The sequence below is a fragment of the Phoenix dactylifera genome, chromosome 2, assembly GCF_051530095.1.
Source record: "Phoenix dactylifera cultivar Ajwa chromosome 2, Ajwa_hap1_PhDact_Kaust_v1.1, whole genome shotgun sequence".
Classification (NCBI taxonomy): domain Eukaryota; kingdom Viridiplantae; phylum Streptophyta; class Magnoliopsida; order Arecales; family Arecaceae; genus Phoenix; species Phoenix dactylifera.
Genome location: NC_143191.1, coordinates 53,121,899 through 53,147,787, shown reverse-complemented (window position 1 = coordinate 53,147,787; position 25,889 = coordinate 53,121,899). Strand labels below are relative to the sequence as shown.

The 25,889-nt window shown below is 41.3% G+C and overlaps 3 protein-coding genes across 7 annotated transcripts; all 3 read right to left on the bottom strand.

Moving 5' to 3' along the window:
- Window positions 1–564: 564 nt before the first annotated feature.
- LOC103719771 (uncharacterized) lies at window positions 565–3,340 on the bottom strand. 2 transcript variants are annotated; one of them, XM_008809164.6, is made up of 6 exons: window positions 3,035–3,340; window positions 1,860–1,938; window positions 1,697–1,747; window positions 1,115–1,159; window positions 969–1,025; window positions 565–886 (listed from the first exon to the last, which is right to left on the bottom strand). In XM_008809164.6, exons 1-6 carry the CDS (start codon window positions 3,241–3,243, stop codon window positions 794–796), a joined length of 534 nt encoding a protein of 177 aa, XP_008807386.2. In that variant the 5' UTR covers window positions 3,244–3,340; the 3' UTR covers window positions 565–793. The 2 variants fall into 2 exon arrangements, with proteins under 2 accessions (XP_008807386.2, XP_008807385.2); XM_008809163.6 differs by having other exon boundaries at window positions 1,860–1,941; window positions 3,035–3,339.
- Window positions 3,341–6,056: 2,716 nt separating this feature from the next.
- On the bottom strand, window positions 6,057–11,673 carry LOC103719772 (uncharacterized). Of its 4 annotated transcripts, none has more exons than XM_008809166.6 (4): window positions 11,189–11,673; window positions 11,030–11,069; window positions 10,049–10,941; window positions 6,057–7,391 (listed from the first exon to the last, which is right to left on the bottom strand). In XM_008809166.6, exons 1-3 carry the CDS (start codon window positions 11,530–11,532, stop codon window positions 10,096–10,098), a joined length of 1,230 nt encoding a protein of 409 aa, XP_008807388.4. In that variant the 5' UTR covers window positions 11,533–11,673; the 3' UTR covers window positions 6,057–7,391; window positions 10,049–10,095. The 4 variants fall into 4 exon arrangements, with proteins under 4 accessions (XP_008807388.4, XP_088573095.2, XP_008807387.4 ...); XM_088716969.2 differs by lacking the exon at window positions 6,057–7,391 and adding an exon at window positions 7,398–8,443; XM_008809165.6 differs by lacking the exon at window positions 6,057–7,391 and adding an exon at window positions 8,450–9,425.
- Window positions 11,674–16,795: 5,122 nt separating this feature from the next.
- LOC103719773 (F-box family protein) lies at window positions 16,796–20,724 on the bottom strand. The gene is made up of 7 exons (XM_039118190.3): window positions 19,786–20,724; window positions 19,058–19,183; window positions 18,454–18,558; window positions 17,963–18,362; window positions 17,750–17,879; window positions 17,360–17,654; window positions 16,796–17,278 (listed from the first exon to the last, which is right to left on the bottom strand). The coding sequence occupies exons 1-7, from the start codon at window positions 20,575–20,577 to the stop codon at window positions 17,009–17,011; spliced, it is 2,118 nt and encodes a 705-aa protein (XP_038974118.3). The 5' UTR covers window positions 20,578–20,724; the 3' UTR covers window positions 16,796–17,008.
- Between the last annotated feature and the right edge of the window lie 5,165 nt (window positions 20,725–25,889).

The window sequence follows — 25,889 nt, the reverse complement described above, 5'->3', positions numbered from 1 at the left end:
TGAACTCAGCTTACCTGGTCTGGTCAATCAAAACGTCTGATATCATCAAGAGAAAAGACCAACAAATCAATATTTCTTTTTAGCCCATCAGAGTTCTCAGTCCACTGAGATTTATTATAAGGCTACAAGCATTAGGGAAATGACACACAACTCACCTTGCAAATCACTACAACCCATATCAGACATCTGACACGCATCCATCATGGAGAAAATCACAACTAATTATGGACATCTTTGTACAAGTTAGCAGATTAAGAAGATTATCATCAGTAGTAGTAGTATCCAAGGGAGAAAATCACAGCTAATTATGGGCATCTTTTTACAAAATAGCAGATTAAGAAGATTATCAATAGTGGTAGTTCGAGCAAATCAATATACTCAGAAAAATAATGGTATGTGGTTGTCATGCTATTAAACATCACAATGACAGTGCTACACAAGATAGTAAAGCCGTAAGTTCTTTTCAATAAATACAATGCGACGAAACAGAACTGAGAAACACAATTGACAATAAAGTTTTAAAAAATGAACATGGAATGATCCATATAACTGAAGAGGTTGCTGTTGACAACAAGAAGAAATTTAGCTATCACACATGAAAATAATTCATAAAATTTAGCTGAAAGATAAAATAACATTTAGAGCTCCAAATAAGGAAGAAAACAGAACATGCATACACTTTCTGAAGATGTTGGTATATTGCAATGAATCATATGCAGCAACTACTATCGTTACAGTTTGTTCAAACACTTCTTCATCTTTGCATATATAATGATGCCATGATCCCCACTCATCAATCATAGCTAGCATTCAGAAACTTCAGCAACTCATTGCGGTTGCTTTCTGCTAACTTGTCTTCCTTTGTTTTCTCAAGCTTCAACATAATCTGGAAAAGAATAGGAGTCTAAGGAATAATTTCTGATCTTCAAAAAAATTATACCAGTAGATCAATGCACAAAAGTTCGGACCTTTTTGCCAGACACAGCACTGCGCCGAACACCATCCTCTTTGTCACGGCCAAGAAACTGGAGAATAAAAGAATTTTCTTTTTAAATAAAAATAGTTTATTGAAATCCTTGTAAAGCCTGAAATAAAGATTGGTAATTTCAACTACCTTTGAAAGCTGGACAGGGCTGCTGCACCGCTCAGTCTGCAACTTCTATATATAGCTCCCATAGCCAAAAATCAGCAAGCCAACATGACACCCAGCAAGCCAATCCAACATCCAGTTACCCGTTTACAGACCCCAGCTCCAATGTCAAAGAGCCAACCCAGAAACAACCCAGAAACAGGCAGCAAGTAATATAAGGATCCCTTGCTATAACTTAAAAACCTTGAAAACACTATGATGAGGCAGGTGCTTCCTATTTATATACAGATGAAATGAAAATACACAAATATGCAGGATGGCAATTCTGCTTAACCATAAAGGTGGCAAGAATTTTATCAAAGCAATATATTAACTATCAACTTATTATAGATCAAAGATAGCATGCTCTATGCCTTTAATCTCCAAATGCCTACATCTGTTACACACCTTCATCTCATATTCTACAAGTAGATCTAAGCTGAGTAAGATCTCACAAGTCACAAGCTCAAATATACCAATTTCCTAACCAACCCACTAAAGCTACAGGGCAATTAAAAAGCAGCTGCATATTTACACAAAAGACCTACAGGTAATATAACAACCTACCTCTTTATGCTTCTGTTTGTGGCGTTTGTGCCTCTTGCTTCGGTCATTATCCTTGGTCCAACATCAAAAATGTCGATCAGAACTTTAAAAAAAAAAAATGTATATAATGCTTGAGAAAATGGATGTGTTCATAATAAACATTCAAATGCATATCAGGGCACACTTTCTTTGATCTTTCACTATGTTTGTGCTTCCTCAATCGGTTTGATGCCTCACATTCACTGTCAGAGGAGCTCTCGCCACTGCTGTAAAATCATAATCAATGTTCAGTGCTAAAATAACACATCAACAAGCAAATAATGGAATTCTACAGAACTGAAAGAAATCATCAAATAAATCATAAGTGCCAAGCTGATATTGGGTCATGCATATTCTAAAGACAGAAAGCTCTTCTATGGCAGGAAAGTTACACCTCTCCCATTCAACCCATAATTCTATCTTGTACAATTCACATAATTCTCATCATTGGGTCATCATCGTCAACAAAAGTTTGTCTCATCAAAAGGAAGTATTCTATGCGTCACAACTCTGATTCAAGAAGACACCAGAAAAGGATTGGAAATCTATAACTGGCTGCTCATCAGACATATTCTATAGAACTGGTGTCAGATCTCCTAGCAAAAGGTGCATAGAATGCCAGCTGGCGAATAACAAGAACCAACCTTTCGGATCAAATAGCCAAAGATTATGTATCAAGATGACCCTCCAGAATTTCATGCACTTGGGAAAATAAAACTAGTTTTGATGCAAGGAACCATATTCATCTCTATGGCACAAAATTCAATCTAAATAAATGAACATGATCCCCAAGTCCCCATCTTTTGTCTGACTCCAATAACATTAGTTTGATAGAAAAATACATCACCATTTGTTAAAGATTATAAGAACAAAAAGGAGGAGAAAAAGGTATTAAAAAGAACTCGCTCCTACAAGCACCACGCTAAGCACCATCTAACAAGCAACCCTCCTGAGTCTCCACATTCTGGGGACAGTAGTATCACGGAATACTTGCCAGTTCTTTCATAAAAGCCTTAAAATTTCCAGAAACCCCTCTAGTCTACGCATCATCCATTTCCAAATCGAGGCTTCGTATCAAGAAACATGCTAATTCCTCATATTCAAATACAAACAATACAACAAAATATGAAATCAATCAGAAGGCCTCCACAACGCATCTTTAATAGAATTCCTCAAAATCCAAGCAGCAAATGTGCACCATACACTGGCAAGAAGATTTTGCATGAAAGGAGCAAGATTATGACCTAATCCAACCCATAATTCTAATCCTAACCCTAGAAATTCCTTGTAGAGACGGAACAGGTTAAAGAGGCTACTCGCCTGTAACTACTGGTATAATAAGAAGAGGAATCGCTGGGGGATCGGTGCCTCCGCCTCCGCTTCCCTCGAGACTGGTGATCCTTGCGAACCCTGACGGCGTCTCTGCCCTCACGGCGGCGGCGGCGGCGGCGACGGCGGTCATGGAGAGAAGAGGAGTCCGAGGAGTAGGAGGCGGAGGAATCTGAAGACGAGGAGGAGGAGGCGACCATGGCGAACGGGTCGAGAGAGGGGCGCTCCCTTCCGGTCTTCTTCAAACCCTCGCTCCCAGATGGCGAATCGCCTTTTATTCGCTACCGACTCGCGTTGTTTTTTTTTTTTTTTTTGGCTAGTACGGGTCAATCATACCCTGCGTGAGCGGATAGACCCAATAAAATCAAAAAATAGAATACCTCGGAGTGTCGAGGGCAGCTCCCCATCACCATACCATAAGGTACCTCCGGAGTGACAAGCTACAAACGCAGCTACCCAATCCGCAGCACCGTTACCTCGGAGTGTCGAGGGCAGCTTCCCATCACCATACCATAAGGTACCTCCGGAGTGACAAGCTACAAACGCAGCTACCCAATCCGCAGCACCGTTACCTTCACGGTAAATATGCGTGGCCTGAAAGGCCCATCCATCCTTCGCCATGGCCCAAATATCACGGAGCAAGGGGTGGTCACACCCGCCACCCCTTGGATCCCCCTGGATCCAACTAATAACGGTGGCTGAATCACCCTCCAGGATGATAGACCTGGCCCGTAAGACGCACCGGGCATAGCAAAGGCCCGCCCAGGCTGCACTCAGCTCCGCGAATGGAACCGAAGTATCGAATAACTGACTGCCACCAGCAGCCACGACCCTGGCAGACAGATCCCGAATAACAAAACCCGTGCCTCCCCTCGTACCACCATCAAAGTTGACCTTAAGGAAACTCGGGGGTGGAGGTTCCCAGGTGAAAAACACCGTACGGGATACTGCCGACTCGCGTTGTTCAGTTGGACCGAATTCTAAAGAAGGCACAATCTTATAGGGCCACGTAATCTTAATGGAATGGCCTGGGCCGGTCCATGGTGTGACCGGGCTATATTTAAATGAGCTACACCAATTTGGGATGGGCCAATTGGCTCTAAAAGACTTAGGCTGCGTTTGGTAACCCAAATGGGATCACCAAGATGATCTTTGTTGTGATTCAAATTTGGCCCAAGGGTGATCACGCCGGAGAAGTTGGGGGAGCTGCTGGAGTGCAGAAGAAGACGAGAAGAGCTACCTCCCTCGACCGACGGTGTATCTGCACAAAGCCTCACCGGTGTTTTCTGTGAGGGCCCTCCGACGTTCAAGTTAGAGTGGAGTTTAGTAGGTTCAGCCAAGAGTTCCCTAGGCGTTACCTGTTGGGATCTTTTATAGTCCTGATAGGAGCGCTTAGGTGGCGGAGGTATGGCCCGTTCCCATCATGAGAATGAGTAGCGCGCAGCCTGAGCTTGCTTGTGGCATGCAGTGGAGTCCATCTTGGGAATGATGAGACGCTGACAGTCGTATTAGAGTATGACCCGTTCTCATCATGAGCGGGAGTGGTGCGCAGCATGAGCTTACTTGTGGCGTGCGGTGGAGTTCGTTTTTAGGAACGGTAAGGTGTTGCCCTTAGTTGTCGTGGGCCAGTAGGCGAAGCACGGTGTGGTGGCGTCGCAATGCACGGCCACGTAGGAGGGCGAAGGCATGCACATAGGTGCAGTGGTTGGTGAGGCCAAGCTTCGTCGAGAGGCCGCATCAGACATTTAGCGAGGTCAGCTAGACGGGTGCTGAGGCCAGCCTGGCATCTCGGATTTCGAGGTGTGTTCGGTGGAGCGCCCCGAGCTCGCTAGTTGGGGCGCATTACTAGAGAGGGCGCCCGAACTTGGTCGGACGCATTGGCGAATAAGAAAGGCGCCCCGAGCTTGGCCGGGGCGCATCAGCGAATAGGAAAGGCGCCCCGAGCTTGGCCGGGGCGCATCGGCGAACAAGGAGGGCGCCCCAAACTTGGCCGGGGCGCGTCAGCGAATAAGGAGGGGGCCCGAACTTGGCCGGGGCGCGTCGGTGAATAAGGAGGGCGCCCCGAACTTGGCCAGGGCCCGTCGTCAAATATCCGAGGTTGAGGAAACTTTCGGCGGAGTCCGAGATCGGGCTGATTCTGAGCCGGACCGAAGATACGTCTGGTCGGCGTTGCTGTCTGTTGTGCCGAAATTGGGTGGCTCTTTTGGTGTGGGCTGGACGATCCATTCCCCGCCCCCCCCCCCAATCAATCTTAGATTACTGATGATCCTTATCTCAGCATAATTTAATTCCTAATGATCAAAGATCATCGTATTTTGTATACTATGTTCTAGTAACTGAAGATTTTGAAGAATCGCTGAGCAACCTATTTAGTATTCTATGGGAATCTAAGATTATTAACCATATGATAGCCAAATTTACCATGATATATTTCCTAAAAATATATTTATTAATCCTATAAATGATTAATTATATAAAAATATATTAATTGCTATTATGGAATTGATATTTTTATTTATAATATATTATTATTTTAATACTAATATTTATTTTGATTAGGAAAATAAGACAAATAGAAGTAATATATTAAATAATTTCAAAATATAAATATAAAGTATAATAATATACTTCTCTTATAATTTAAAGTTATAATTGAATAACAATATGACAATAATATGACTAATAATATCTGTAATATTAATATGATGTTGTATATAATATCGATATAATATGTTAATGGCTTATTGATGTAATATGTTAATTGTATATTGATATATCAAAAAAAAATTGTTAAACTTGGGAGCATTTTTGTTCCCAAATTTCAACCGAAGATCACTATCTTAGGGTGATCTTGGATACCTTATCTTAGAAACGAATTTTTTATCACTGAGTTGGACGTTGATTTGAGAAGTATAGGTGATATGGATCATTGCCATGTAAGATCATAGTGCAACCAAACATAGTGACCTTGTCACCTCCATCCATATTATGCTTGATCTTGAAAGGATCACCTCATACCAAAAGCCTTCGTATATTTTGCAAGTTGATCAAGAGTGCCTCGAAAAGAATTAGGATGAGTGCTCATATGCAATAATGATATTATTGTAAGTGTATAATAATCATATGTTGTGGCTAATTGAATGATATTTTAATAAAGCCAGATTTTGAACATGAATGTATAAAAGCACTCTATTTAATAATTAATTTCTTTCCAAGAAAATTAATTTCACATAAATTTATTTAGATAATAAATGGTCTGTAGAGTGAAGCCCCAAGGGCTATAATGCTGCATGCTAGATCTTCACATATGAGCATGCATGTTTTCAATATACGTAAGTACGTAGCCTGCTGGTATGCATCATGTTTACAATGTCGCATGCTGAAACCAATTTAGTGGCTCAATGTTCGTTCTTCCATGAGACATAAGAGAGTGAAGCAGGACAAAGAAGTTTCTTAATGATGTTCTTTTTTTTCTTTTTCTTTTTCTTTTTCTTTTTCTTTTTCTTTTTTGAGGTAAGAGTTGAGAAATTATACGTTTAGGAAATTAACATGGTTTGCAGCGAGCCTAGCTTCGTCGATGGTTACTACATTGTAATATGACTCTTTTATTGAAGATAGGATTGGTGCAATGTGTAGAGTTGAAGGGGTCTATTTATATGCGAGTGAATGATCAGTGGCAAGCTAAAGAAGTTACTGCAAAAAAAAAAAAAAGAAAAAAAAGAAAATCAATAATATAACTCATCCTACTTATGGAACATACATGCCAGCTGAAGTGTTATTTTCCTGTACATAATTGCAGTGGAATAGGCAAGCAAAGGGAAGAGAATTCATTGCAAGAATGCGGAGAAAACACATGCTGTCTTGAAAGATAATCGCCTTGTACATGGCCAATTACTTCAGAAACACCCTTAGGGTTGGGGAGAGTGAGCTGCTTAGTGCGCTCCGAAATATACTATATTTTGACTTTTTTTAGATGTATCCATATTAGATTTGTATGAATCATCCATTTCAACAATAATAATAACAATAATAATTTATACTCACCAAATTATTATTGTAAGAAGGTGAGACTATCGAATTTTGGTATCTGATAAAAATTTTATCATTTGCAACTTCTGACGAGCCTTGCTCAAGAAGGTGAGACTTACAAAGTGCACGCAAACAATGGTGACTTGGATTTTTGATCTCAAGGATTCAACATCTGGAGAGAATTCTGGTTGGGTTTTGTACAGTGTGATATCAGACCTTCATGTTTCCCCCTATTGCCCATACAACTAGGTTACACCATGCAATTACTATGTTTTGGTAGTTGATGTTGCAGGTATTTTTCATCCATCTTCCAAGCTTTCTGCAATTATAAAACATTATTCTGGAAAATTTGATATAAATGCAAGAAAATTTAAAGGATCATGTCATGTTGATTTCTAGTGAAAGTTTGAGTACCATGTAGACACAGTATCTCATTTAGAGTAAAAGGAAGCAGAAGGATCCTGAGAAACATTTTATTGAAGCAGTAAGATCAGTCCTAAAATTAAAATTTATCAAAGATGGAGAATATGACTAGAAGGAAAGCCTAAATGACACTCGAATGTTTTGAAAAGAATCATCATGATTGATAAGAAAAATTTTAATTCTTTTTGGGTTTAGAATAAATCCGGAATGCCTTGAAACAATTCTTCAAAATTATTGGTGTTGACATCATTATTACTCAAAAAAATGATTTAGCCCAGGAGTTTTACCTCTGGTTTGTGATTTTGAACTAGTAAACTGATATTTTTTTTTGCAATATTTGTTTAGATCATTTTATATTCAGCAAGGATGATAAGGATGAGAAATCTTGCTGAACGTGATATAAATTAAATCAGTTCTTGTGATGTTGAACTTTGTAAATCAGAACTATTAGATTAGTTAGACTGGACAACCTCGAGAAGAGTCTAAACACCTATCTGTGCTAGTTGTCTCCCAGTTGCTGAAATCAAGTTTGTTTGCTTTAGATTAAAGAGGTCAAAATAGTTGACAATTTAATTGCTCTGAAAGAAAAGAAGATGGTGGCAAATGGTAGAGCAGGTGTGTTTCTTCTCCTCTGCCATCCGAGTTTTCATACAGAACAGTAATCGGCGGAGATAAAATATTAACTCCACGCAGTGAAACATGACTTGCAACGCATTATGCTTGCAAAATTTCTCCTTCTGCAGTGAACTTAGTGGCGTTTGCACAATCTCTAAAGCTTCATGGTGGTGTTTGTTCTTCAATTGAGACAATAATGAAACGCCGATATAGTGAAGTATTTGAATGAAGAATTCCATGTTTCTTTTCTAGGAGCACTAAGAGAGATTATCAGGGTATATGGAAGTTTTCATGGTACATAATCCACAATAATCTTACCAAGAGTCATTTATCCTGAAAAGGTTAACAGTGAAAATTAGTGCAGTAGTTTGGGTTCCACGTTTGTTGGAACTTCAGCTGGACTACAGTTGGTATTTATTGTAGAAGTTAAGCTTGAAAAGTTTATCAAAATGCAAATTTTCCCTTCCTCAAAGAAAAAAAAGAGAGTTTTTGAGAAATAGGGGCATTGGAAAGAACCCAAGAAAATAGATCTTAATAAAAGAAAGCATGCAGTTTTGCGAGACAACTGACATTTGGAAGTCTTCCTTGTTGGATTTTTTGCAGTTATATTTCTGATTTTTTATTTTTATAGTAATTCAAAATTTTTATTTTTATGTTTTACATTAGTTTTATATTGGCATGTCATATACAGACACATCTATTGAGAATATGGTAGTTATTCTATCAAGAGATGCATCCAATCCTCTTGAGAGTTCTTTCTATGAAAGAGAGTATCCCTTCATAAAGGAACTGCATGGAAGGATGCTTAGAAAGCATCACAACTCTCGAATTATGCCACCTCTTGAAATCTATAAATAAGGATTCAAAAGGTAGAATTCCTATTATATTCATCCCCATTCTGTAAAAGTTTTAGTTTGCATTATTTTTATCAGCATTTGGGCTTAGATTAGTTCAGATTAGTCCTTGAATAATCTTAGTAGAATGCATCTCAAAGCAATCATGAAACAATTCCATGTATCTTGAAAGTAGAGCAACAGAAAACTGTTGGCACTAGGAGTTGATGAAAAAGTCTCCACTAAAGAAACTGTTGAATTCAATTATTTTTCAAACTTACTTCTATTCATATAGAAAAGATGAAGAAGAAGTATTGACCTAATTATGTTAATATATAAGTTAGCAGACATGATTTTTCCAACATTTCTATTATGGCTTAACAAGAGCTGCTTTATTCAGTCATAACGAAGAATTCTTTTGAAGATTCTATTCTTCAGCTTGATTTTCTTCTTGGTGGTGCGACTCATCAGTGGCTTTGCTCCTGAAAATAAAGACATCCAGTCCTTAGAAATTCTAGTATGACATTTATTGTTGTTCCATTCCTTTCAGCTCAATATACAAAAGAACTTCCCTAAGAACTCATTGTGTTTTAAGGGGCAAGGCTTCCTAGATTTGGAAATGATCACATCCTGCACTTTATCATCAGAACTTGTGATCAAATTTATATGACCGGCTTCGAAGAACTTTGCAGTCAGGACTCATAGGATAGATTGTCACAGACTTTGCGCAGCAACTTCCGCACATATGAAAATTCGTTGGATATCAGAGCTAATGCCCATATATATAAATTCAATCCAACCTTTCCCATGAATGTTCCATCTTTCTCTTCACTTATTTTTCTGTGATCAATATGCTTACACATGGTATACCTCCTTTTGCAGCTAGAGTGATGTAGACAACTATATTTTGCATCTATTTCAGGTAGCTCGTCATTTCTTTCCTTGCTCTACATTATTATTCATCTGATATGCAATAACTACACTGATCGTTCTCAACATTATTACTCAAATATGTGGAGTGTGGTAGTATTTGGTATTAACAGAAGCACAAACAGTAGAAGGCTCAAAAACACAAAAATGGAATGTGCACTTGAACAAAACTCACCTTGAATGGCAGCCTTGGCATGCTCCTAAAAGAGAACAGTTCAAAGTTCACATAGCATTGTTAGAAGGGAAGAAGACATGATGCAGGTGGTGATATAGTTTGGCAAGGTGGAAGTGATGGAGGTGGTCACGATGCGCGAAAGATATCAGACCGACAGCTAGAGCCAATGCCAACAAAAGAAGTAGTCTATTGGAATAATTCACAGCCATAAGACCTCTTTCTGGCCCTGTTGCCATCTCGTTTCTTGGTACTTCTTCTACAGCTTGTTCCTTCTCTGCAAACTTCTCCTCATACTCTTCTATTTCTTGTTCTGCTTGTACTGCAGTTACCTTTTCTTTGGAACTCTCTTCAGTGCCCCCCTGGTGGTTTTCCCGCAATGATGAGTCCTTCTCTTGTTCAATTGCCTCGGCTGGGTTCATGGAAGAAGCCCCCGTGCCATCCGATCCCTCCTCCTCCCTCTCACTCTCTTCTTCCACAGTTGACGACTCTGTTTCCTCTTCTTTCTCCTCCTTGTCATGAGAAAGCCTTGATTCTTCCGTAGTCTGCTTGGTTGGGTTTCGGATTGTGTCCGATCCAACAGCTCTGAATGGAAGTCCTTCTAGTTCTTCAGGTGATAGGGCTGCCGCTTCTTCGCTGACATCCTTTTCTTCTCTGTCTTTGTCATCAGCAAGCCCAGATTCTTCCAAAGTTTGCTCATTTTTGTCTTGGATTTTGGTGAATTCGACACCACTGAATGAAAATTCTGGCGTTTCTTCTTTTAGTTCATCGAGGTTGCTAAGTAAAAATTCTTGAACAGCATTATCACCACATTCAGCAGCATCTGCAGCCAAGACAATCTCTGAATTCTTGAAGGCCGGACTTCGATCAATCTTGGCCGCCATGCTTGTACTCTCCTGAGCAAAAGATCAAGAACAATGAGTAAAAATAAAACTAAAACCAAAACCAGAAGGAGGACACCAAATCAACGCATATGCCAATTACCTGAATTTCCACTGTAGTATGAACCGAAAACTCCCCTTGCCTGCAAAATTAATTCATCAACGTTGCCCCAAAGAATCATGTTAAAATCTTTTTGAGCAAATCAACGAAAGGAGAATTCAAAAATAACAAAAAATCCATCAATTTATCCATAAAAATCACCAGCTCTCGGCAGGCTTTAGGGATGGAGACAGCGGAATGCGATCAAGAGTCATAAGAGATACAAGTCCCCTCGCCGCCTGGCCATCGACCTCATCGAGCTGGTCATCAAAGCTAATTCCCTTGTTTAAGCTCTCTTCCACCTTACAACTTTCATCGGCCGGCCTCATCGACGATCTTCTTCTTTTGCTATTAACATGAGCTCGGTGCGCGGCAAAGGCTGCTCCAAGACCCGCAGCGACGAGAGCCCCACCCAGCACCAGAAGACCTCCCCCACCCCTCACCTCTATCTTCATCCATGGCTTCCTCCGCCTCTCCTCCTGCTCCACCTCTGAAGCTGCTCTCATGGTATTGTCTCCAAGGGAACTTTTGGCTCCTTTCTTCTCTCCTTCCTCTCTTATATTCTCCCGTGTCCCCAAAGTCGTTGGAGATAGCAGTCAAATCGCCATGGTTTACATCTGTTTCCCACGAGACAGGTGGAGGGGGATACGTTTAGATATTTGCGCCAACTACGGAGATTCCACTGTGTCGGCTTCCAGTGCCGAGTGAGACACGTGGACCGTCCGACCAGGCCTTGGATCCGGATCTAATTCACGAACTGCGGTGGGGAAATTTGGAAGAGGAGCCACGCGTCTTTGGATGGATCTAACGAAGGAAGGGGGGATAGCTTACTTTCCACTGAGCTTATGAATTTAGGGCAGTCTTGTCTCAAGTAATAAGTTTATCGGAACAAATTTACTGTACTAACAAATGTAATGATGTCATGGCTTTTGAAATCGTAGTCAAAAATTCAAGAAGCAAAGATTCGGAATTTTAAGGAAAATTCGGAGCTGCGGAAAAGGTGCAGTGAAAAATACATCTCCTTCAAAAAGAAAATTCGAAGCTGCGGAAAAGGCGTAGTGAAACATCCATCTTCTTCAAAAAGAAATTCGAAGCTTTTGACATAATACGCCTACGGAGGCAACTTGCCGATCATCACACGATATTACGCCAGCACAAGACAGAAGTTCAGGATTCAGTGGGTCAGAGAGAGTAATCGGAATACTAGTTTCTTTCACCGGATGAAGGTTATTCAAAGGTAGAGAAACACGATCTGCTCCCTGCAAGAAGGGACAGGTCGGCGGGTGGAGGGAGAGTCGGCGGTCAGTCAGGTACTGCTTGATTTCTTTCGGTTTAGATGGACGGAGGATAGGGACTCGGGAGATGTCGACCAGTTACCGCGGGCGAACACGCAAATTGGAACTACCAAGAACGCACTGTTGGTGCGGCCGGTGACAGGGGAGGAAGTGCAGGAGGCGATTTGGGCCCTCGCAGAGGATAAGGCTCTAGGGCCAGATGGCTTTCCACCTTTCTTTTTTAGGAGATATCGGGATATCATTTGGGGTGCTGTGGTAGAGGCAGTCCGGGGTTTTTTCGGTTAGGCAGTGATGCCTGAAGACTGGAGAGCTACCTTTGTCATGCTGATACCCAAGTGCCAGGATGTGGCGGAGCCTAGTCACTTCAGGCTCATCAGCTTGTGCACAACCCTCTATAAAGTTGTAAAAAGGATAATGGTGGGTAGGATGAAGCCTTTGCTGCCAGGCCTCATTTGCTAGGAGCAGAGTGCTTTCGTAGGAGGTAGGAATATCTCTGCAAATGTTATGCTGACCCAAAAAATGATGTGGGATCTTCAATGTGCTTCTAAGCAGCAAAGCCTGATGGCTATCAAGCTGGACATGGAGCGGGCTTATGATAAAATCAGATGGAGCTTCCTAAGGCGCGCTTTGGAGAGTTTTGGTTTCCATGAGATCTGGATTGACTGGGTGTTGGGGTACATTCGGGGGTCGAGGTTCTCCATCTTGGTCAACGGTACGTCATCCTCTTTCTTTAGGTCTACCATGGGGCTTAGAGAGGGATATCTTTTATCCCCTTACTTGTTGATCATTTGCGCTGATGTCTTGTCTTGGGCTCTGCGGGGTGCGTGTGTTAACCGAAAGCTGGAGGCATTTATTTCCGCCCCGGGGTCTCGGCTTATATCACACTTACTATTCGCAGACGATTGCCTCCTTTTGGCCAGAGCGCAGGCAGTAGACGCCCGAGTCCTTAGAAGAGTACTAGCGAAATATTGCGCAATGTCAGGGCAGATGGTAAACCTCCAGAAGTCAACCATCTCCTTCAGCCCTAGTATGGAGCGCAAGGTCAGACAGGAGATTCAGAGGATACTGGAGATGCCAGAGCAGGATGGAACCTGGAGCTACCTGGGAGTACCCATTATGGGCAGGAGGCTACGGGTGGCCGAGTGCTCCGATCTAGTGCAGCGGGTCCAGAGTAGACTAGAGGGTTGGAGGGCATCTTTACTCTCTATGATAGGTAGACTGACATTAATTAGATTAATACTAGCTTCCATACTTATCTACCTCATGGCAAACACGATGGTTCCGAAGACAATGTTGATGAGGATTGAGCGGCTACTTCGGAGTTTCCTGTGGGGATCGTATGGAGAGGGTCATGGGGTGCACTTAGTGGCGTGGGAGAGTGTCTGCCTACCATTGAGTGAGGGTGGCCTCGGTGTGGGGTCTCTTTTGGAGAGGCGCGAGGCGTTGATTGTCCGACATGCAGTTCGATTCATCCTGGAGCTGCAGAGATTCTGGAGTCAGACTATGGCTGCTAGATATGGTCGGACAGGCACTGTAGGGGCAATTTGTAGTAGGCGCAGATGCTCATTCATGTGGCGAGAGATCACGAGGTTCCTACCAATAGTTGCAGAGAATACTAGATGGTTGATAGGTGACGGGCAGAGTATCGATATGGCTGGTGACCCGTGAGTGGCTGCCCTCTCATTACGACTCTGGCCGACTATGGTTGACATTGAGACAGTAGAGGGACTGCGGGTTTGTGACCTCCTTGACCCTGGCAGGGCAGCTTGGGATGAGGCTAGGTTGGGTCATATTTTCGGGACACACCTTGCTGAGAGGATTCGATCTCTCCTGATATCGGGGTGTGCAGGCCCTGATACTTGGGTGTGGAGCACCTCGTGCAGGACCGGTGTTAAGATGGGAGAGATCTTCCGAGTGCTCCAGTCGGAGCATGAGTTGGGTCCGGACTGTACTTGGATCTGGCGCTTGGGCCTCCACCCGAAGGTCGCACTATTCTTATGGAAGGTGGTCTAGGATCGGCTTCCGACAAGAGCAGTACTTAGCGTACGGGGATGATGATGATTCCCTCAGAGTGCTGGTTATACGAGGCCGATAAGACGGTGGACCATGCACTGTTCTAGTGCACATAGGCGAGGGTTACTTGGCGTGCGGCAGGGTTGCTAGGGGAGGGTTAGTCTCAGGGGGACCAGTTCTTACGGATCATCCAATGGTGGTCGGGCAACCCACTGATACGCCAAGAAGTGGTTAGAGCGACTTGCATAGCATACCAGATCTGGCTGGTAAGAAATGCTCGAACTTTCGGTGAGCATAGCAAGTCCCCAAGGCTAGTGGCAGAGAGCACTCGGGCGCAGGCAGCAGAGATTAGTTATGTTTCCTTTTTAGGAGGGTCTTTGACAGCTCGGAATATCTGGGGCTCTCATTCTGCCTCGGAAGCTCTCCGTACTATGTTCTTCACCGAATAGCCCCCACCCCCGGCTTCCTCAAGGTCAATTCGATAGGTCTGTGCTGGATTGAGGCACAAAGGGTAGAGCGGGTTTCGTCATGAGGGACTCGAACTCCAGGGTTGTGGTAGCGGAAAGTTGTCAGTTATTTGACTGTACAGTTTCCGGTGCGGAGTTGAGGGCTGCCTGGGCGGGTATTCGACATGCTTAGCATGTGTTATCAACTTGTTCAGTCATCTTGGAGGGTGACTCGGCTACGGTCATTAGCTGGATCTAAGAGGGTCCGAGGGTCGCTGCCGGTGACCATCCCTTGCTTCGTGTTATCTAAACGATGATGAAGGATGGAGGGGTTATTCAAGCGAAGCATGTGTTTAGAGAAGCCAACGGGGCGGCGGACTGGGTGGCCACCTACGTGGCTAACCACGCCGATAGCACCGTGTGGGCGAGGGATGGGGAGCTGTCTCGAGATCTCCGTGATATTTTGTTTTCTACTTTATTGGGTGCATCCGTACATGTATAGTATGAATCACCCGTCCTAGCAACAAAAAAAACAAAAAAGAAAAAGAATCTGAGAAGGATAATATATCACCACTGAAAGATCATTTTCTATAAGTGTTTTTTGAATTAGTTATAATTAGTTGTAAATAACTAATTTAACTAGCTAGAAAAAATAAAAAAATGTATAAACAATGAAAAAATGTGAAAAATAAGAGGCTTTTAAGGACATGGAATGAGCATTCATGTCTTATTCTATATCCAAACTAACTTATATATGAATTGGTGTTTTACGTGAAGGCAATGAATCATCCCTATTATATAATGGGAAGTCCTCGATCCGGCATGTGTGTTAGATTTGCTGAATTTTTCAATAATGTATTTAAAAATGCCTGAAGTAAAGACTCGAAATCCTCGTCTCTGAGTCTTTTTCTTTTTTTTTAAGCGATCTCGCACTTTGGAACTTGCACAATTAGGAAAAGAAAAATCTTGATGTCGCATGACGTACTAAGCTCCATTTTAGTTAACAGGCTTACTTGATAGGCACACATGATGCCTCTAGGTTCTTAGAGTTTTGTATAGTTAAGATGTACAAGAATCAAACTTACATACCTTTACTTCGTGAACTAATTCTTCTCAAGGATATTGTATTACTCTAGTCACTAAATAATTTCTTAGATGACAAATTTAAACTAACAAAACGCCATAAACATCTGCCGGTAATTTTGAAGTTGGCTCTCGACTTTTCGATTGGGTGCGAGTAAAATCCATAATATCAACACTAACATTAGAGGATTTAAGGGAATTGTGGATTGTGGCTGAATAAGGTTCTCCAATTCCATTAATCACGAGTAACACATTCTCTTCATTAGCCTATTTGCTCTCTCGGATTTCTATAATATGAGATATTATCACTGAATAAAATCATTTATCATATAGCTACAAGAATTTCGAACAATGATTTTACAGCTTCATCCATGATTTCTAAAACAGACTTTACACCATCAATAATATGTAATATTTCTAATCCTTAAATCCTTATCATTAAACTATATAAAAGCAGCTTAATTAGATCTCTCTCTTAAAAGATTTAAAAATTCTAGATTTCTACAGGAGGAAGAATCTTTATAACAAGAAGAAAAAGGAGAGTAGAGAATGAGAAAAATTAATCAAAGGGCGAATCAAAGGAGAGAAATAACCCGGGCTAGTCCAAGCATGCATCATGCTGGTCTTTGCCCAAAGGATAAATTAATCTCCTGTCAGCAGAGTTGGTGGCTTGCCCCACGCGAGCACACTGGTGGACCTTGCAGTAGGTAATACAATACTTAATGCTGCCAACCAGTAGTGCGTGCCTCAGTTTTCTAAAGAGCTACCACGAGAATACACGCGTGGTTGCCATTACCATATGAAGGAGAAGAATCAAGGTGTTGAAGGGCAAAGCACTTGAGATATTGTAAATGAGAGGATCTTTTTGACACAAGAATATAGCCAACTCAAGCTGAGACATCAAAACAACCATCTTTCAGAGTCGTAAAAGGTGGCATAGCACAAGTAGTCAATAAATTAAGTGTTTAGCCAGGCTCTTAAAGATTCCATCCATGACAAGCATCCAGGGCCAAAGGCAGGCATCACCTTTTCGTGGATAGCATCAACTACCAAACAACAACGTGTCCAAATGAAGCGAGGTCTCTGAACTCAGTCGTACAATATCGTTACAGAAGTTTTCGCTGAAAGGGAGAAAGGATTCATCTCTACACCCCCAAGACCAGAGGCTTGTCCACCCACCGAATCCTGCATCCACGAGCTTTCAGCATCTGAAGCAGCCCGGGGGAGAGAAAATGTCTCAGGCCACCAAGCAATTTCAGCTTCTTCAGCCTATCCCAGGAAGCTCTCAGTGCAAGCTCGTACCCCTCGATCGACACCCTCATGAGGTGCACCAGCTTCGCATCCTGCAGGCACCTTAGAGTCCCAAGAAGCTTGCAGAGGCCCACGTCAGTAACCGGGCAGTATGATATATTAATCTACAAATGAAAATCCAATTAGAACATAAGCTTTCTTCATGCCAAAGTAATCCAATGATGGAGATGGTAGGGTTGCCTTACCTGTCTGAGGTTTTTCGAGTATTGAGCAAGAGCCCACAAGCTTGCATCATCTACAGAGTAGCAGCGCTTGACATCCAGCTCAACTAAACTCCTGCAACCAAAGGCAATTGCAGCTATACCAGCACTTGTAATATGAACCAGCCCTCTCATCTCTAAGTCTAATAGCTCTTTCAAACAGCTTAGATGCTTCAGCCCTTCGTCAGTGATCTGCGTACAGTAGCACATGTTCAACTTCTTTAGATTCTTGCAACCAGCGGCTATGGCAGCCAACCCACCATCAGTAACACCAGTGCAACTGTAAAAGGGAATAGACAGTGTTTGTAAGCCTCAAGAATTACCGAAAAAATATGACTGACTGAAAGCGAAGATCTATAATACATGGAGAGTTACCGATAGAGATCCAGTTCTAGGAGCTTTCTGCAGTTGGATCCAATATGGAAGAGGCCTTTATCAGAAATATTTGGGCAAAGACCTAACTTCAACATCGTCAGCTCTGAGCATCGAGACAAACACTTCAGTGCTGCCAAAAAAAGTATGAAACCTGAGTCAATGAGTCCATGCAAAAACAAATTCATCAAGAGTAGAAGATAATGCTGATTTTACCTGTATCATTGATATGACAATCAGTGAGATCTACCTCCTTCAAATCGGAGCAACAAGTGCCAATCCGATCGAGACCCTTCTCAGAAATTAACGAGCAGGATTCTGACAGGAGGCATTCAAGCCTTTTACAGTGATCTGCTATTGCAATAAGGGCATTGTCTGTGACCAAATGGCAGCATGTGAGATCAACTGTCCTTAAACCAGGACAATGTGTTACGAGCTCGGAAATGCATTGATCTGTCACACCCTTGCATTTAGCAAGCCCAATTTCTTCTAAATGCTTGCAGTCCATGCCAATGATCCAAAAACTTGAAGCCGAAACATGAAAGCCATCTATTTTTAATACCTTCAAGGTATGTCTTATATCACCCAACATGGTGAGAAAGGGTGGTACTAACTCCTACAATAACCAAATTTAAAACAATCAAATGATAAGTGTGACAAAAGAAAATATGCAAGGAGATTAGTGTAAGTTTGAAATCTTGACTCACAGGAAAACAATCCCCAGCATTGATCTTTTGGAGACACTTGTGTCCTTCAATGACCGAGACTAAGCCCAATGTGCTGACATTGCTGCATCGTGAAACATCGATGCTCTGAAATCAAACAGCATTATATTGATTAATGAAAGCTTCCTAAGTTTCACAGTAGATTCAAAACTATTAAAATACACTCATGGCATTTACTCAATGTAGAATTTGAGAAGTACCACCTTTGACAACTTTCCAGAAAAAAGTTTTCAGAAATTGAAAAGAAACAAGAAGCAAAAACTAGAAAGTATCAAAAAAGAAATTGGATTTGGCCGATAACTTTTATATGATGTTCGAAATTGTATAAGATATACTAAATATAGGCACTACTATAAACTTCCCATCTAATTTTTGCATACTTTATTAATACCTATAGCTCCATAGATTGTCAAGACCATTTCCAGCAAGCAGCTGGTATCATTCAATACTTAATTTACAGTGGAGGAATTATTAAATGAATATCAGCAAATTCAACAACAAACTTCTTCCTTTTCTGCATTCTCACACCACACAAATAACTATCGATACTTAACAAGAGGAAAGGAAACAATAAAGTTAAAATTACCCGCAACGAGTTGCTTCCGTTTTTGAGAAATCTCAGACCTTCATCACTTATCTGAGAACATCCGACCATTGTCAGATCTTCCAGCTTTCCAAGACAGGAGATTGATTGAAGACAAAAATTTGTCACCTGAAACAAAAAATATCTTTTTTAGAATTAGATTCTCCAAATTAAGCATCCAGCATCAAACTACTCGCACCTGGAAGAAAATATTCGTTTGCCAACGATCTTATCATATTTAGAAGCTAAGAACAGAGACTTTTGAATACATAAATTTAGAAGAAAAATCAACTGTCCAACATTTACTTCAATTTTTTTAGAAACAACTAAAAAAAACTAAAAAAAAAACTTTATAAATCCCATTAGATTAAGCTTAGATGTGATGATCATATACACTCCGAGCCTTGAAATTTATGAGTAGAACCCAATGACCCAAAAAAGTCTATATTTTATAATTAACAAACCATAATTGCAGCTTATGAATCAATTTGGTTTTCTAAAGGTACATATGGAACGTATCCGGCGTTCAATCATGACACCAAAAAAAAAAATCCAAAGGCTAATTGAGGATTAAACTTACAGATTATAATTATATTCATCATAATCGTTCAAAAATATGCGTAGCCATAATTAGTGATCGAGAAAGAGCCAAAAATGCGATTGTTTTTGGTAACCAGGATGGAAATAGAGGGAAAAGATCTCAACTTGTTAAAAGGGATCTGGGAGGCGACCTTGAGGTAGGAGAGATCCAGGACCTTAAGATCTCGGCACTTCTTCGAGAGGAGATCGATCCCGAGGTCCGAGATCTCCATGCACCACTTGATGCCGAGCGTCTCGATCCCGGGGCACCCCACCGCCAGCTTCGCCAGCCCGACGTCCGTGATTCCGAGGCACTTATCCAGCCTCACCTCCCTCAGCCCGCCGGCGGCCGCCAGCGCCGCGGCCTCCCGGTCCCCGACGCCGACGCAGTACGAGAGGTCCACCGCCTCCAGCCGCGGGCACGCCGCCAGCAGCGCCTCTAGCCCTCGCCACCCGATCCCGGTGGCCCGGGCGAGGCACAAGGTCTTGAGCGTCCGAAGGCCGCCGGAGGTGTGGACGGCGGCGGCAAGGGCGGCGTCGTCGAGGGCGGGGCACGGGGAGAGGTCGAGCGATTCGAGTGCGAAAGAGTAGCGGCGAAGGAGGGAGGGGAGGGCCTCGCGGCGTAGGACCCGGAGGGCCCGGCGGCGGAGGGCCTCCGCCCTGAGGAAGCCGCGGGAGACGAGGCGGCACGACTTCCGATCGCCGGTATCCGGCAGGCGGTCCAGGATCTGGACCAAGAGGTCTACGGGAAGAACGGTCAGGATCGAATCAGAGGGCTGGGGGTTCCTCATCGTCGTGACTTTTCCCGGCGAATAATTCGGGAAAAGGGCGGCGGTTTTTCGTCGTTTTTCAGGTCGGGATAAAGAGGAAGTAGGGGACGGGGACGAAGGGGTGGAGGACGCGGAGGAGGGAGTCGAAGCTGGTATGCCGGCGGAGCAGAGCATTTTTGAGTGCCGACGGCATGATTGGCGGAGAGACGAGAAGGAGTTCTCGATTTGCCGTGCGCCTCCGCTTCTAAATCTGCCGGGGGCTTTGGGGCCGGTGCGGGACAACAAAACCGGCGGAACTTATCCGGCGCGAGAAGAGAGAGGATGGGGTTGAGTCCGTGAAGAAGGGAAGGATGAGAAAAAGAGAGAGAGAGAGAGGAGAGAGACGCCGGCACCGGAAAGCGCCTCCCCCGGGTGAGAATATCACCCGCAGGGTGGACAAAATGACTAACCTACCCTCCACGGTGACTTTAAATTGCGCGGATGGAGTGGCTTGGTTGAGCGTAAATGGGAGTATTTGGTAAGGGTAGTTTCGGAGAAGTGGGGGATGAAAATGACTTAATGCCGTTAAGGGATGGGAGGAGGGGTTATGCCGGGGCGAAGGTACCATCCCAAGTACAGAGCCGTCCAGGATCGTGCAAGCTGTTTGCCAACTGCCGTTTATTATGAGTCCTTGTAAATATCTGAATTTGCAAACAAGTCGTTGACTGTTTAATATTTTTCAAAATGATTCTTCACGAATTGTCTAAATTGTTATCAGATAAAATCAATGCGTGATTTGGATGGTTTATTTAGAAATTTTATATTGAATTTTGTTTTAATTTTGGTACAAACATTGGAAAATCATCACTTATATGCTCTGCAGAGTATGACATTGCAAATATTTATTATAACTTAGTTGTGCTTCCATATATAATCGGCAATGGTAATCATAAATAGTGGGATGAATTATTTTTTTAGAAGATTGTTGTAAATGTAAAATTTTTAAATTTTTGAAAAGAGTAAATAACAAATATGATATTAGTACATTGCGCTGCATTTTTAACGATATAATTTATAGTTTTAAAAATTTAAAATATAACCCACAAATCATACGTGAAGGATAACAAAATATTTTTATTTTTTTAGTAGAAAATGATCACTTTTTTTGCATAAGAATAGAAGAAAAAGTTATTCCTACAAACAACAAATCTAACATCATATTTTGCATGTCAAGACCTAGTCTTTGTTTGCTAATGCTTAACTCTGAAATGCCGAGTTAATGAAGTCAGGAAGAGATTTATCATATGTATAATCGAAACAAAGATAATTTACTATCAACTTTAAAAGAAAAGCAAAAAATCATATTAACTTGCTTTCATAAAGGCATAATCAACCAAAAGAACTATATATTTTATATTCGATTCTAATTCAATTATCTTGATTGGAGTCAATTTAATCCAAATCATCGAGTATATAGATAACATCAAATCTGAATTCCTAAGCATAATACCCTCGTAAATCAAGTCATATTTGATCTACCCTTTTCTTAATACGAATTAATCATTTTCTATTTGCACAAACACTACTTGCATGTCTTCTTCTATAAATATAACATTTATTTATCCTTTCTTCTTCTCCCAAATTTTTTTTTTCTTCTATTAAGGTCTTCTTGAGCCAAGGCCCTGCTAAATTACAAATTCCATGGGAAGAGCTGCATTTATAAATCCTGATTTTACCGAGGGGCTAGGGGCAAAAATTGGACAATTCTTTTTCTCTTTCATGGGTACCAGTGTCCTCTTTTTTAGGTTATTCCGTACTTTGGGCTGAGCCGGGAAATGGGCCCCACTAACATGGGCAGCCCGTACCTATCTAAGGACGGGGGTACCCGGGGGCGGGCCCACCGATAGGTACGCCCGCCCCGAGTTTCCCGCTCGATACGTTCTCGGGCCCCTTTCCGCCCATGGATTATCAGCACACCACCGTCGCCTTCGTGTTTTTCTTCCACCCGAAATCCGAACCGCGGGAAGAGACCATTTCCTGCCGTGGGAGATGCTGGGTCCCTCGTTCCTCGTGGAAGTTTCTTTCTTTAGTTTAATGTAGGTTCATTTAATGACTGCAAATAGTAGGTATAAAATAATTTGGTCCACACCTGCGAAGATGCCATGGACGCCTTGACCGCTACGCCAAATTACTTAGAAAAAGACATGGAGGACACGGGACGAGGAGGTGATAAATCGGGGCGCAATCATGCGGTGGATACCTACTGAATGGTGGTAGAAAAGATGGTACCCAGGGTGATTTGTTTTTGCCAGATCTTCGACACCTCATATCTGCAGGTTGAGCTGAAGACGGGTTAGATTGGGCGGGCTAGTTAGAGTTGTCATGCTGGAGAAAAATTTAGCGACGGTTATTGACTGGATCAAATAAATATGGACGACTACCATTTATTGCTTAGAGATATTCGGACTATGATTTACAATGGAATAATCTTTCATGCGAAATACATGTATTGAGAGATCAGTGGAGCAGCAAATTGGATGGCCTCATATATGCCCAACTACTTCGATGATACTCTTTAGATTCAGAAGATGGAGTTGCTCGATGTATTGCAAAATTTGTTGTTTTTTAATTTTTTTGGCTATATCCATATCTGTTTTATATGATTTGTCCGTTTTAGCAAAATAATAATAAATAAATAAATAAATTCATTCTTCTTGGTTTTTCTCACCAAAATAAAAAAATCGTTCCTACCAATGTCAACAACACTACGCACCCACACTCTGACGCATGATTGGCCCCACCGTGCACCATGTAGCTGCCCCCAATCACATTTGCTTGTTCCTCCTCATCAAGTGCTTCTCTCCGTGCACTGCTAAAAAATGGATGGCTGCGATGGAGGATATGCACAACGATATGGTGCACACTGTATAAGATATAATTTCTCCCATCAGAGCTGCAATATGACCCATTCAATTATTTTGCTTTACAAGAATATTGATATTTTTATATGGGCACCAATTATCTTTTCCATTACAGTTCTCACAGACCGCTTCTAGGAAGCCCAATTAAAGAGTATGCAAGAGATATATAATGTTTATTAAATATTTTTTATTTTATAAAATATAATTTTTTTTGTATTATTTTAATATTTTTTAATATAAATAGCTATGCATATATATTATGCCCATATCATTCCGATCCCCGTTTGGAATCATTTGGAAGAATCTAATCATCGTCCAAAAAAATCCCATAAAAATAATGATACTTTAGAAATCTCCACGGGCACTGGCTGCTGGGCACTAAAATGCGTCTCTTGGAGCTTCCAAAAGTAACAAAAACCACAACTTGGTCATCTATTGCTGCTTGAATTTGAACTTAGAAGCTCAGGTCTGGTAAAGACGGATAAAGAGCTGAGGTCGGTAAGCCAGCTTCCGAGCTCGAAAATTAGACCAAAGAGTTGATGGAAAATAGTTGATAACAACTGAATTTGAGATCGAGCTGAATGGATCATCTGGTATCATTAAGTCGATTTGAAAATAGAAAAAAAAATCTACTTGTTGGAATTTATCCAACAAGATGCTTTAATACTTTAAGCAAGTCAAATTTTAAAAAATTATTGAAAAACTTAGAAGTTCCAGAGTTTTGAAAAAAAAAATATGTTCAAAAACATATATAGAGTTTTTTTTTTGGCTAAAGATAGGAGTATCACACATAACGTGTACGAATACAACCAAAAAAAATCAAAAAGCAGTGCATCACGGAGTGCACAAGGCAACTTCGTCTTTTCCACCCAGAGGTGGTTCTCCGAGTGGTTGGCAACAAAAAAGGCCACCCAATCTGTAGTCTCATAGGTCTTTCTAAATACGTGTTTTGCTTGAAGCACCATCCCATCACATACTATGATCCGAATATCTCTCAGTAACGGATAATAATCATCGACTTCTTCAGAAATCTGCTGGATCCACCCAATGACCGTCGCAGAATTACCTTTCAGAAGGACCTTTGTCCCTTGCAAGACACGTCGAACGTAGCACAATTCAGTCTAGACCGCTCTCAGCTCCTTTTCTAATATCGAGGTATCAAATAAATGGCAGCCCCCACTCTTTTTATCTAGAGTAGATCGGTACTTGTTACTAAAATTGATGGGATATACATCAACTACTTGCTGACGACTTCCACATTATATACACGGATGGTAACTATTTTGACCGTGCAGTAATGGTTGAATTGGCCAAAATGTTCATAACCATTTCTGTCACGCCCCAAATTTGGATCATGACACGGCCATACTATCGCAAAATTAAACATACAATAACACGCAGCCACTTTAAAACTTAAAATCAATTATGAACAACTATATTCTTGAAGATTATTAAATGTTTCATGTATTAGAATCCATACAAAGCTTCTAAAAAGAAAAAGATCAACAATTAACATTCCATCTTTCCCATAACCCTGGAGCATGTCGCGCTCCTTGTTTCTAGCATCTCCTATTCATCTGTAAGAATATAAATGAATTGGTGTGAGCTATAAAGCCCAGTAAGTAAACAAGCATAATCTTATCGAATCAAGCATAATGTTTTGTATGCTAATGCAATATTTGAAGAACAAACAATTGTAATAAAGAAAATATTTTCTATAATCAGACCAGTCATAAAACTATGCATGTCCATACATGCAACTTTATAAATATGATTATGCATCATAAAATTTTTGCCATTATTACATGCTTTGAAATCCGTACTCTCAGATGGTAGTGTAGCTATGGCCGCTCTTATTCCCACGGCAAGGCCTTTACCACTGTAGGGTCATCTTCCAGTTACTATTACCCACTGGCGGAGGTCGTAAAGCTAAGTTACTTTTACCCACTGGCGGGGGTCATATGCCTAGTTACTGTTACCCACTGGCGGAGGTCATACATAGCGATCTGAGAGTTCTTAAAACATATCATGCTTTCATAAATCTTATTTCATAGAAACATTGGAAGATGGATAATGGCATCATAATAAATAGAATTCATAATCATGCTGAGAACTTTGATTTTCGTGCAACTTCTGTATCATTATAAATTTATATACATAATATGATATTCATGATGAATGTCATCTAATTAAAATCATGCAACTATTACTAACACATGCTTGATCCTAATTTGTAGAAACATAAATAATCATATACAATTTCATAATCAAGTAATCACAAGTATTTGATAAACCATAAGATTATATCAGGATTATTTACCTTAGTTTGCCCACCAACCTTAGGTTTGAGTGCCAATTCTTCAATTACCTAACAACATCATCAAATTACTTGTTAATTGCACATTCAACTTCATTTAATTACTATCTTTCTTAATTAACCAATTTACATTCCATCTATAGGCTCAATTTCATTCTTATTTTTCTAACCTGGTTCAATTTCTGATTTAGGTCCATTCAAATCCTCAATTTGGGTCTGACCCAATGCCTGATTTTGGTCTAAACAATTTTTCTGATTCAGGTCTGACC